Genomic DNA, 13540 nt, shown 5'->3' on the forward strand with positions numbered 1-13540 from the left:
GTAGAGGCAGGTGGATCTGTGAGTTTGAGGTCACCCTGGTCTGTGGAGAGAAGTCAAGGCTACACAGAGAAACCCTGTCTCAAAAAACAGAACACACCAAAAAAACCAAAACAACAATAACAACAAAAAAACCCCAGAAACCCAACCAGTTACTTGTTTTTCTATGTATGTGTGCCTGGGCGGAAACATACACAAGCATAGTAGCAGGTCGAAGGTCAAGAGACAACTTGCAGGAGCTGGTTTCCTCCTTGTACTTTTTGAGTCCTAACAACATTGAACTCAAGTTGTTAGGCTTGGAGGCAGTCAGTTTTATTCTCTGAGCCATCTCAGGGCCCCTCATGAATTCTTTCATTTGAAATAGAGCCTCACTGTGTATCCCTGTCTGGCCTTTAATTTCCTAGACAGGATGGCCTCAGATTTTCAGTGACTTTTCTGCCTCAGACTCCCAAGTACTGAGATTACTAGCATGTCCCCAAAAAGAGAAACATTGGTTTAAAAAATTGACAAGCAACTTGATAAGAAATGATCACTTATTATTATAATGACCCCCAAATGGAAACTACCCAATTCTTTCATAAATGAAATGTATCAATGGGCTTTTATTCACCTGCAAAAAAGGATGTAGTTAAAAAAAACAAAAAACTGGGGGTTGGGGATTTAGCTCAGTGGTAGAGCGCTTGCCTAGCAAGCGCAAGGCCCTGGGTTCGGTCCCCAGCTCCAAAAAAAAGAACCAAAAAAAAAAAACCAAAAAACAAAAACAAACAAACTGAAGCAGTACGTCTGGCGAGATGAATCAGCAGGTTAAAAAAAAAAATGCCTGCTGCCAAGGCTGATGAGCTAAGCCTTGTCCCCAGGACTGACAGGGTGGAAGGAGAAAGCTGACTAACACAGATTGTCCTATGACCACCACATGTATGTACTAGGCACGCACATGTCTACACACAGACATTGAGGAATTTGTCTTGAGACAGGGTCTTAGTATGTATCCTTTGCTGAACTCAATATTACAGTCCAGGCTGACCTTGAATTCACAGAGATCTACCGATCCCTGCCTCCTGAGTACAGGAGTAAAAGTGTGCGCCACCGCGAGCACTTGATAAAGTAATAAACTTACAAACCAACCGTTAACCTGAGTAAGGTGTGGTGCGCCTGTGATGTCAGCACGAGGCCAGCACCAGCTACCAGCTGACTCTGATGTCTACGAAGTGTTCCCTAGGCAGAGCTCCAGGGACAGTGAATAGTTTGGTTGCTGTGATCTGAAAGAGAAAAGGCAGTAGAAACTGCTAATGAGTCTCCTTTTGGGTAGTGAAATACTCTGGAATTAAATAATGGTTGTATAACTTTATGTGTTTACTAAAAACCACAGAGTTGCACACTAATAAACAAGGAATCCCTTACATGCATTAAATTTCAATTTAAAAACTCAACCAGGTTGTAAAACAGACTCTGAAATCCATCCCTAAGAGGAAAATGAAATGAGCACTGTTTTGTGGTTAATGTATTGGATGTTTGAGGTTCAAGAACTTTACTGATTAGCAGTTAGGAAAACTCATAGGGGTAGGGGAGCTCTGACAATTACAGAATCTTTTCCTGACATGTAAAGAATTTACCAAGAGATGCTGTCTTTAGTTGGGGTTTTGCTGCTGTGAACAGACTAAGGCAACTCTTTTTTTTTTTTTTTAAAATATTTGTTTACTTATTCTATATGAGTACACTGTAGCTGTCTCCAGACACACCAGAAGAGGGGATCAGATCCCATTACAGATGGTTGTGAGCCACCGTGTGGTTGCTGGGAATTGAACTCAGGACCTCTGGAAGAGCAGTCAGTGCTCTTAACCACTGAGCCATCTCTCCAGCCCCCAAGGCAACCCTTACAAGGACAACATTTTAATTGGTTCAGAGGTTCAGTCCATTATCATCAAGGCGGGAGCATGGCGAGCACCAGGCAGGCCTGGTGCAGGAGAAGCTGACAGTTGTACATCTTCATCTGAAGACTGCTAGCAGGATACTGACTTCCAGGCAGCCAGAATGAGGACTTTAAAGCCCAAACCACAGTGACACACCCACTCCAACAGGGCCACACCTTGGGCAGCGCATATACAAACCATTACAGATGTATGAAAAAAAAAAAAAAAAAAAAGAACTTGAGAAATATCTCAAAGTAAAAAGAAACTTTTAACTAATTGGTATTTTGTAATGAGATAATTAGAACATAAAACAAGATAGAGTCAGATGTTTAAAAACTTAGTTTATAATGTAAGCAAACTAACAGATCTCCTGTGTTAAACATTGATTTCACTGACTGTCCCTCAGGATGACACGTATACGGAAAGCTACATCAGCACGATTGGTGTGGATTTCAAGATACGGACTATAGAGCTAGACGGGAAAACAATCAAGCTTCAGATAGTAAGTGGTCTTGGAAATTATGTTGGTAATGTATAGTATGTATGTAGTATGCTAACAAAGTTGAATATAAAGTTTCTTTTTTTTTTTTTTTTTTTTTAGTTCTTTTTTTTTTTTTTTTTTTTTTCGGAGCTGGGGATCGAACCCAGGGCCTTGCGCTTCCTAGGCAAGCGCTCTACCTCTGAGCTAAATCCCCAACCCCGAATATAAAGTTTCTTAAAAAGAGTCATGCATTGATACAGATTTTAGACCAAAAAGCATTTCCCAGGCTTAACTTTTCTTATTGATAAACATCTATTTCGAGGATTGAACCCGAGGTCTCCCATATGCTAAGTCTGCACTGTTCACATGGAGCTACAGCTCATGTCCTCTTTGTTGAAATTTGTTTGTAAGGCAGACTTTACTTAATTAAGTCAGCCTTTTCTCCTACTAAGTCAGAAGTCTGAGCTCCTCGTCTCACAGTGTTACTTGGCATCTTCTGTGTCTCCTCCTGTGCTGAGTGGTACCACATGTTAGAAGGAACCTAGGGGAGCCTCTTTGCTTTAAAGGTGACTGTTTCGTTCTGTGAGTGTTTCTCTTTTTTTAAGGTCCTATATTCCAACTATAGAAACAGAATTTTATTGGAAAGAAACTCTTAAATATGCGTGTTTTACTCTCAGACAAAAAGGATGCTCAGAGAATCATTTGTTTAGGAGAACCAAGATGGAGAACCAGAGCTCTCCATCTTCAACCTGTGTTCCCTTGCTATCTTCAGTACCTCGTCCATCCTCACTCCCACTCCAGTCGAATGCTTCTATGTCTTTAGCATGAGTCTAGGAACTACCAACATGTTAAGAAGGAAAAAGTGATCATGGGTCAGTGTGACAGCCCAGCAGGTGCTTGGTGAGTTAAGGACGACCTGAGTTCGATTCTCAGGACCTGTGTGGTCCTGTGTGGAGAGAAGTGACTTCCTGCAAGTGGTCCTTTGCCCTCTGTGTGGCAAGGGTGTTGACAGTATGAGTATCATCACACACACAGAGACACAGACACACAGACATGTGAGTGTGCACGCACAGTTAATAGGAGTGTGTGTTTGTTTAATTTCAGAAGTTAGTCTGTTGTAGAGCGGGCTCAGTGTAAAGGAACACTGAACACTGACCGTTGCTCTTTTCAGAAATGGAGTTTGCTCTGTGCTGAAGTCCTGAATTTTGAGTCAAAGTTATTATTTTGATTTTGATATTTCTTTCTTTTCTTTTTCCTCTTGGGTTTTTGAGGCAGGGTTTCTCTGTGTAGCCTTGGCTGTTTTGGAACTCTGTAGGTCAGGCTGGCCTCCAACTCGGAGATCTGCTTGCGTCTGCCTCCCAAGTGCTGGGGGTATGGGGGTATGCCAAGCTTTTTGATGTTGACTTAGAAAAATAACAAGTTTGCTCAGCTCCACCCCTCGTACTGTCTCCTGGCTTACTAATTTATGAGGTAGTTTTGAGAATTACATGGCTCCTGCTATGTGTGTCCCTTTCTGATCTTGGAGACAGGTCAGTGGGCTCTGGGGTATGCTATTGTATGATACGCTATGTGACACAATATTGTACAGGACCCATCCAAGCCTAGGTATCAGTAGAATATGTGGTCATCAATCTCTACAGGATTTGTGTATTTTAAAATATTTTAATTTTGTCACTTCCTTTGTCTGGAAAGGATCTTGCAGTTTACTCTCTGTAACAGGAGTTTTTAACAGGAATTTTCTTTCCTTATCTGGTGTTGTTACATAAACATATTTAGGAAATTCACCATTTTCAAAAGCAGGTACTTTTAGTTTACTGGCTCTAGCTCTCCATTCTTTATATTGGGCTGGAGTCAGTGTCCTTTAACTGTTGTGGAATTCCTCTGCAGTTTGAAGCTGTGTGAATCAGGTTAATTACTTTTCTTTTGGCATCGAACTTTCATGTCTTGCATTTTCAAGTACCTTTTATAAAAGGGATTCCTAAAATATAGTACAATACAGTATGTGAGACAAACTTTTCTGAATTTCTTAAAAATTTTCTCCCTTTGGGTGTGGAGAAGTGGCTCAGTGCACTGGGGGTTCAGTGCTGCACACACCACAATTTCAGCCCCATGAAGTCCGATGCCTTCTTGCCTCTGTGGCCGACAGGCATGCACTTAGTGTACAGACATACATGCAGGCAAAACACTCATACATAAAAATAAAATTTCTCTCTTGGTCTTCGTGGATTTCATGCTTATTGTTAATCTACTAAAGAATATAAAAGGAATGCATGAGTTTACATTCACTGTTACATTAAGCACCTTCCCCAGCAGTCTGTATTGTTAAGATTTAGCTTTGCTTGTCTTTAATTTGGGGCGTGTGTAGAAAGGGCTGCAGATATGGTCCAGTAGTACTTGTGACTGCGAGGACCCGAGTTCACCTGTGAAGATGCTGTAGGTGGGGACCCACCTGTCTGTAATCCATGGAAGGCAGAGAGTGGGTTACAGGAGCATGGACAGCTTTGTCAGCCATTCAGTCAGCTCTGGGCTCAGTGAGTAAGGTGGAGTGTAATCCAGGAAGGCCTTAAGTCCCTACATATACACGCCATATATACACACAAAAAGAAAATGTTATAAGAATGTAAATGCAAAAGTGTACGTCTGACCTACTGCCTGTCAGCTTGTCAGGCCGTGTGCTTTCTTCCAAGTGCTCTAAGTCTGTCCCTTCATGTTTTATGCTCTGTCATGATGGCCAGGTCTCCCTGAGCTGGGTTGGAAGACTCCAGAGGGAAAAGTGAAATGAAGCCAGTATTGATTTTATTTTGGATTTTAGATAAGTAGCTGCTCACCTTGAATATTATTTGCTTTCATTTTCTTTTCTCCCTCTCTTTACCATTTAACAGACCTGACTCTTCTGAAAACTGCTTTGTAGACTAAGCTGGCCCTGAACTCACAGATCTACCTGCTTCTGCCTCCCAAGTGCTAGGATTAAAGGTGCGTGCCACCACACCTGGCTGCTTTCTGTTTCATCTGGAAGTTTCCTTTGTTAATGTTTAAAGGCTTTGGGGGTGTTTTGAGACAGACTTACTATGTAGCCTTGGCTGGCTTTGAATTTGTTGTAATCATCCTGCTTCTGCGCCCTCACTGCTGCTGGGACTACAGTTATGCACCACTACGCCCAATTTTACAAAAAAAAAAAGACTTACTATAATTAATATGCATCTACATTTTATTATCTGTTTCACCATTATATTTAACAGAATTATCATTAATATTTTATATCTAGTTTTCACATTTTCCCAAATGTAGTTTTTGTGTGTGTGTATGCATGCGCATGTGCATCTAAATGATAAGGTATCCTAATGTGTTACACATTTTTGTCTTTAAAAACATAATTAATAATTGTCAGCCAGGCATGATGGTGGACACCTTTAATTTCAGCACAGGGGAGGAATTACAGAGGCAGAGGCAGAGGCAGATTACTGAGTTGGAGGATAGCCTGATCTACAACATTCCAGGACAGGCAGGACTACACAGAAACCCTATTTTGAAAACCAAAATCAAAATAAAAATTTAAAAGGCCCTATTAATATTACCATGTGTGTGGGACTTCTGTGCCATGGCACATCTGTGGTGGTCAAAGGATTTTTATTTTTAAAAGAGGGTCTCAAACTATATAACCCTAGTTGGCCTAGAACTTGCTGTATATAGAAAAGGCTAGTCTTGAACCCACAGAGCTCCACCTGCCTTTGTTGCCTCAGTGCAGGGACTATAGGCAGTAACCACCTTACTTGACCTGAGGATACCTTCTTATAGTTTCTTCCTTCTGTCATGGGTTCCAGGGATCAACCTCAGGTTGTCAGGTTTGCATAGCTCTTGCTGGCCTATCTTATCTGTCTTTTCTCATTAAAAAGTATTTTTATTAAGCATATGTGTATATGAATGCATGTGCCTGAAGAAACCAGAGGCATTGGATGCCTTTGAAGCTAGAGTTAGTTACAAGCATTAATCTGGGTACTGGGAATTGAACTCAGGTTCTCTGGAAGACCAATATATCCTCTTAACGGTTGAGCCTTCCCTCCATGCTCTTCTCCACTTAGAAGAAATGAGCTTCATTTCAAAGGTGTTAAGGAACATTCTCCTTACATTATTTCTGCTCAGACTGAGCTAGCGCCTCCTTGTTACCCTAGGGCGTGGCAGAGCCTGGTCTGTGACAAGTGGCTGCAGCCAAGAAGTAAGCTGTGGCTCTGGACTCTAGTTTTACTGACGGCCTAGCCTAGCCTAGCATAGCTTATATTCTCAAAGAATTTAGAATTTTGGCATCAGTACTACCTGCTAAACTGTAGGCATTATCTTCTCTTCTGGATTTTAACATATTTGATACTTGCAATGCAATTTAATAATGTAAGCATTAAATACTGCTGGTATTTCAAATCCTAGTAATCTACAGTTTTCTCCTGCATGTTCCCCCAAGTATGTTTTAATGGAATTGTTTGCCTTCCCTGATTTTTTTCTATAGTGGGACACAGCAGGCCAGGAAAGATTTCGAACAATCACCTCCAGTTATTACAGAGGAGCCCATGGCATCATAGTTGTGTATGATGTGACAGACCAGGTAAGTTTCTAGAGAATATTATATGCTACCAACAAAGCAGGAAGTCACTTTTGTGTATGTGTGTGGATGATTTTGACACAATCTCACTGTAGTTTTGGCTAGCCTGAACTCACTGTGTGGACTGGCCGCCCTTGAAGGCTTTTGAACAGACCTATAACTTTCGGTCAGAAATTTATTTTTACTATTCGAGAAAAACTAACTCATTTGCTTGTAGCAAATGTTAAATCTGAACTATCTGAATGAGATAGTTAATTTGGAGATAACTTAAGAGATTTACCATTACAAGCAAAAGGTAATGGAATATGAATAGGGAAAGAAAATGCTCCATTAGCATGATGTCCTGTGCCTCCAGTTAGCTCCTTGGGAGGCTGAAATAGGATCTCAGGAGCCCAGGAGATTGAGACCAGCCTAGGCAGCAGAGCAGGATCTCATCTCAGTAAAGTAAAAACCCAAAGCAGACGTAACTTGTTAATTTTAAACATCTGTAGACTGTTACCATAGTTTTTGTTTGTTCTTTAAGACGAGTTTCTCTGTAGTCTTGGCTGTATATAAAGCTGACCTTGAGCTCAGAGATCTGCCTGCTTCTGTCCCCCAGCACTGGAACTAAAGGCATGCACCACCATACCATGCCCAGCCTCACGTAAAACATTTTTATGTGAAAAACAAAATGGAAAATCCTTACCTGTTGTTTGTAGATTTCTCCTCCCATCCCCTGTCTTACAGTGGGGTTTAAGATCAGGGCTTTCTGTATGCCCAGCAACTTGTCAGCCATTGTGCACCCTAGGCCAAATAATAGTGCTGACACTAGTGTTCTTCATAACCAGTTTTTTGTTTTGTTTTGTTTTTCAGTCAGGATCTCACTGTGTAGTCCAGGCTGACCTGCAACAGCTTTTGTAGACTGGGCTGGCCTGGAACTCGAGATCAATCTGTATCTGTCTCCCAAGTCCTGGAATTAAAGCTGTGCCACTGCACCCAGCTCATAAACCAGAATTTTATCGTTTCAAAAACTAGGTCTTATCAATATTTTAAAATTTCAATTTAAAATTGGGCTTGCTTGTCATTAAACGTCAACTGTTTCCCTTTCCAAATAAGCTATTTTCACTCCAGGCCTGGGAGTCCTTCTTCCCATTGACTGGGTGCGTACCGTTGTGTTAGCAGATTTCTTTCCTTAGTTACAGCTAACAGTGGCCTCGAGCCCTTTCTCAGTTGGTCACTGGTGTCCCGAGCTGCATCACCCTTTTCTCTCCCTCTGCAGGAGTCCTTCAATAACGTGAAACAGTGGCTGCAGGAGATCGATCGCTACGCCAGCGAAAATGTCAACAAGTTGTTGGTAGGGAACAAATGTGACCTGACCACAAAGAAAGTAGTAGACTACACAACAGCCAAGGTATGTGTGGGTTTGACTTTAACACTGCATTCTAATTGTGGGGACTGCCTCACCCGCTAAAAGCCAGTGAGCTGAGTTCCCCATTCCCATTTCAGAAGGCAGGAGCAGACTAGGTCAGAGAGAGACTTTCCATTGTTCATTGTGCCTTATTATTCTCTCAGGAATTTGCAGATTCCCTTGGAATTCCATTTTTGGAAACCAGTGCTAAGAACGCAACGAATGTAGAACAGTCTTTCATGACCATGGCAGCGGAGATTAAAAAGCGGATGGGTCCTGGAGCAACAGCTGGAGGTGCGGAGAAGTCCAATGTTAAAATCCAGAGCACTCCAGTCAAGCAGTCAGGTGGAGGCTGCTGCTAAAATCCGCCTCCGTCCTTTTCTCACAGCAATGAATTCGCAATCTGAACCCAAGTGAAAAAACAAATTGCCTGAATTGTACTGTATGTAGCTGCACTACAACAGATTCTTACCGTTTCCACAAGGTCAGAGATTGTAAATGGTCAATACTGACTTTTTTTTTTATTCCCTTGACTCAAGACAGCTAACTTCATTTTCAGAACTGTTTTAAACCTTTGTGTGCTGGTTTATAAAATAATGTGTGTAATCCTTGTTGCTTTCCTGATACCAGATCGTTTCCCGTGGTTGGTTAGAATATATTTTGTTTTGATGTTTATATTGGCATGTTTAGATGTTGGGTTTAGTCTTCTGAAGATGAAGTTCAGCCATTTTGTATCAAACAGCACAACCAGTGTCTGTCAGTTTCCATGCATAAAGTTTAGTGAGACGTTATATGTAAGATCTGATTTGCTAGTTCTTCCTGGTAGAGTTATAAATGGAAAGATTACACTATCTGATTAATAGTTTCTTCATACTCTGCATATAATTTGTGGCTGCAGAATATTGTAATTTGTTGCACACTATGTAACAAAACTGAAGATATGTTTAATAAATATTGTACTTATTGGAAGTAATATCAAACTGTATGGTGATAAGTATTGTTTTAATTCCTATGGTTAAAGGGAAATAGAGCTTTGCAGTCTACTCAACAGCCATTTGTGTGTGCAGCACTGTAGACCTATCTTAACAGCACAGCGCCCAGGGTTTGCTTTCTAGTACAGTCTGATGAGTGACCTAGAAGCTTTCTGCTGTGTAGACTTCACCAACCTCACTGGTTCAAGGAACTCAAACTCTGTGGACTGTGTGCTTCTTAGCGCTTCATCTCCAGCCCTGACCATCCGAAGTGGCCTCACCAGCAGCACTTGTCATGCATGTGTGATCGAGATGGAGCACAGCACATGCTTCCTCATAGGCAGTGATCTGGTATGTGTGCTGCTGTTTCTTCATGCTGAGTCTGAGGGCATACAAGCCTTTCTATTTCTTCTTTATTTTTTATTTTTATTTTTTTTGGCTATTGGAGACAGGGTTTCTCTGTGTATCGCTGGCTGTCCTAGAACTCTCTGTAGACCAGGCTGGCCTTGAACTCAGGGATCCGCCTGTCTCTGTATCTGAGTGCTGAGATTAAAGGTGTGCGCCACCACACCTGGCTTTTTTTCCTCCTTTTTTGATACAGTGTCTCACTATGTAGCCCTGGCTAGCCTGGAACTTAAGTGTGTAAAACAGGCTGACCCCCCCCCACCTGCCTTTTCCTCAGAAGTGCTGGGATTAAAGGCATGTCCCAGACTGCACCCATTTTTTTGAGACAGTGTCTCACATAGCTCAAGAGGCCTCAAATTCACTTGTAACCAAGGATGGCCTTGAACTCCTGATCCTCCTGCCTCCACTTCCAGGTGTCACCTTTATTCTTCTCAACTGTATAACTCATGTTGGAGGAGAGGTTAAGCATTAGATTAGAAAGCAGGAAATGTTGATTGCCCTAACTGTAGACATTCTATCCCCCAAATTAACTGAAAACATGAACGCTAGATGGGAATGATGGGAGAAATAATATATTTATTTCGGTGAAATTTTGCATGTGTGAAAGTTTTGTGAACTAGGACCTTCGAGATCCTAGACTGCTTTTGTCTTACTGTGGGAAAGAGTCTCTTGTAGACACTAGCATTTTAAGGTGACAAAGGTCAGAGGTTGTTTCCTTTGGTTTAAGCGGCAGCCAAGCATTCTTCAATTGGGGGCTTAGGGTGTGGCTGTTGACAACACATTTTATTATGGGGTCTTTAATGATAAAATATTAATCTAAAAATAAGCCAAAAATTACAGGTTTATTTTTCACTAAACAGACAATTGAAATACATGGTACAAAAATAAGTGGTAAGATTATTGTAAAATGAAAAATGGACAGAATAAATATTCAATTTAATTTTCCATCTATGAGAATTTCACAATAAAATCATAGTTTACTTTGTATTATAGATGCGCTTGTTGGGTCTATTCATCCTTATATATAAAGAAGGTTAACTGGAAATTCCTCAGGTCACCAGTAATTGGGTATCTCTTTTACTTTTTCTTTTGTAGCTGTTGGTTTTTTTCCTTGTCAATACAAAGGGAGAAAGAGTTCATAAGCCATTTTCTGTCATAACTAAATGATACAAAACCAGTATAAGACAAATGATGCCAAGCACTTTAATTTTACACAGCAAAAGTTGTCCAAACTGTCAGCTTATTCTGTTAGCAGAAAATATTACATGAATTTATTTTTAATATAAACATATTTACAGACTTTGTAAAATTCTAGTGCTCTTTCCCCACTGGCAGCAAGCTTAGGGCTACCAGATCATTTCAGCATCCTTCACTGTTTGCTTTTATGTATGTGCTGACAATTGCTGTTTTAGAGGAGAAATAACCCATTTTTCTTACACACCAGAAGAGGGCATCAGATCTCATTACAGATGGTTGTGAGCCACCATGTGGTTGCTAGGATTTGAACTCAGGACCTCTGGAAGAGCAGTCAGCACTCTCAACCTGAGCCATCTCTCTAGCCCCCCATTTTTCAAGTATAAACATTTCAAGACTCCAACTTGTTCACATAATAGAAGATTATTCCTCACTATATTTTAAAAATGACTGCCGTGGAGTAACTTGCATGAGGAGCATTCTCTGTGTCCATGGCTCACCCTAACTTCCTGTGCTCACTTGGATAGAAGTTCCCTCGGGCATATATTTGGCCAAACCTTGTACTACTGTTTCCTTTGGGGTTCCATCTAAGTTTCAAAACAGCTTGTGTTTGAATTCTCTTTGTGCTAGAGCTTACCTGTAGACCTGTAAGAACCCTGTCTCGAGATGCTACTTTACTGTGAACTCAATGAACTTTAAGGGACCATTTATAAATTCTAAAAAGGCTATTTGAGTCTAGTCTGGCCACATTTGCACGTGGAAATGGCGGTGACATCCGAGGCTGAGACAATTTTAGTTGAAGCATAATACACACCAGAAGATGTAATTAACAGCTGTGTTGATGTTCCTAACCGCAGTCCCAGCCAAGGCCAGCCAGACCCTAAAGTTACAGTAAAGGCTGCCTTTCTGTTACAAAGAGGCTGAGCAAACCAGACCATGTTCAGGCAAGCACTCTGCTGCGCACCATGTTGATGTCAGGTGAATGGGTTGTAATTATACAGTGAAAGAAGAGGGTTGCCCCATTTTGCATTCAGTTGGTACAGCTCGCTCTTTTCTGAGTCCCCTGACTTTCATGCTTGTCAAATGGGTTTAATACCTGAGGGCTCCTCTAACATTGGTGAAAGGCAGTTTAAAGCCACATCAAAAAGGTAAGATGTGCTTCTGGCCAATTTAGGTTTCATAGGATGTTTTACATTTAACTTAATTATTTTCTAGAAAAGTTTTGTTTTAACCTTTTGAAAGCACCATGCACCATGTCATGCAGCATGTACAGTATAAGAAATAAGCTTAACTTAGAGATGGCAGAATAAAACTAATTTGAGTTGGGCGGTGGTGGTGCATGACTTTAATCCCAACGTTTGGGAGGCAGAGGCAGATGGAGCTCTGTGAGTTTGAGGCCAGCCTGGTCTACAGAGGGAGTCCCAGTCAGCCAGGGTTCTGTTACAGAGAAACCTTGTCTCAAAAAATCAAAAACAAACCAGTAACAACAAAAATCTTTAATTTGGATCATGCCCGTAAACACGGTAAGTCATACTGTGTAGCAGCAGGCATGTGAAAATACTGTGTTTTATGTAAACTTAATGAATAGCTAATCTTTTCTTTATAAAGGCCTGGCCAGCCTGGACTCTAATTAACATAAACTAGGCTGTCCTCAAACCCAAGCGCTAGGACTAAAGTCACATACATGCTTATCTAAGCAGCTATTTTCTTTTTTAAAGCTGAAAAGCCCACCTCTGATACTTTGCGGAATTTGTGGTACCCAGCATACAAACACTTTGCTTCAAAAGCTGTAATTGATGCTTTGAACAGCTAGATAGATAGGGATTGTGATAGGTCCATAGAAATTTTTTCTTACTGACAAGGCACTACCTGTTGACTCCCAAATCACAGAGTCGTCTCCCTCCCCACGCCCCCATCACCAATGGCTGTTTTAATTTATGTACAGATCAGACCACGTGGCTGTCTCTACCCATTCCCTTCCTTTGACTAGTCTTCAAAGGAGAGAGGAGTAGCGGTTTGAGTGCCCCAGAGGTAAGCAAAGCTTGTAGTTCAGAAGCATGATGGCAGGCCAACTCCTGAGGCATCTTCTCCACAGGGTGGGAGACTAACCACTACAGGTGGCACCCGGTAGGCCGCTGCCAAAGGACGCTGTAGAGGATCTCCTGACTTCTGTGGACTAAGGGCTAACATTTTCCCTCTCTTAGATCCCACCCCCCTGTATGCCTGAGAATCCCCAAGTATTTGGGACCTTCTTTCTGTAGATGGCTTCAACACATTTTATCTGCTGGTTTTTAAACAGAGGGGTGGGGTGCAGGAGACCCACAAGTCAAAGTGTTTTACCAAATAGTTATAAAGCCACATATTTTTGGTAGAGAGGCACCAAAAGATAAGGTCTTAGTTTGGAGGATTCATAGTAAATGAAAATAGTAATAACTCAACCCTTCAGAGGTGAGAAAGGCATCTTAAAGTACGGTAAAGTTGAATCTCTCCCCTTCCTTAACTATTAAATGGCCCTTGCAAGGAGTTCTTGAGTTTTCTTCCCAACGGCCAATTAGCTGATGACGCCACCTCTGCCTGAAAGAGAGAACAGCAAGGGTTACAGTC

At 41.4% G+C, this 13540-nt stretch overlaps 2 protein-coding genes across 3 annotated transcripts in view; one reads left to right on the plus strand and one right to left on the minus strand.

Moving 5' to 3' along the window:
- Rab1a (RAB1A, member RAS oncogene family) overlaps positions 1–10734 on the plus strand; it is a 26237-nt gene extending 15503 nt beyond the window's left edge. The window contains exons 3-6 of the mRNA XM_032916961.1: positions 2314–2409; positions 6887–6982; positions 8238–8369; positions 8531–10734. Of these exons, the coding sequence (XP_032772852.1) occupies positions 2314–2409; positions 6887–6982; positions 8238–8369; positions 8531–8728 (522 nt within the window). The 3' untranslated portion in view covers positions 8729–10734. The remainder of the gene's footprint in view (positions 1–2313; positions 2410–6886; positions 6983–8237; positions 8370–8530) is intronic.
- Positions 10566–13540, minus strand: part of Cep68 (centrosomal protein 68) — a 21634-nt gene continuing 18659 nt past the window's right edge. For both annotated transcript variants that reach the window (XM_032916959.1, XM_032916960.1), the window contains one exon: positions 10566–13510. The gene's annotated coding sequence lies outside the window, so the exon portion shown is untranslated. The remainder of the gene's footprint in view (positions 13511–13540) is intronic.

Source organism: Rattus rattus, chromosome 11 (genome assembly GCF_011064425.1).
Source record: "Rattus rattus isolate New Zealand chromosome 11, Rrattus_CSIRO_v1, whole genome shotgun sequence".
Classification (NCBI taxonomy): domain Eukaryota; kingdom Metazoa; phylum Chordata; class Mammalia; order Rodentia; family Muridae; genus Rattus; species Rattus rattus.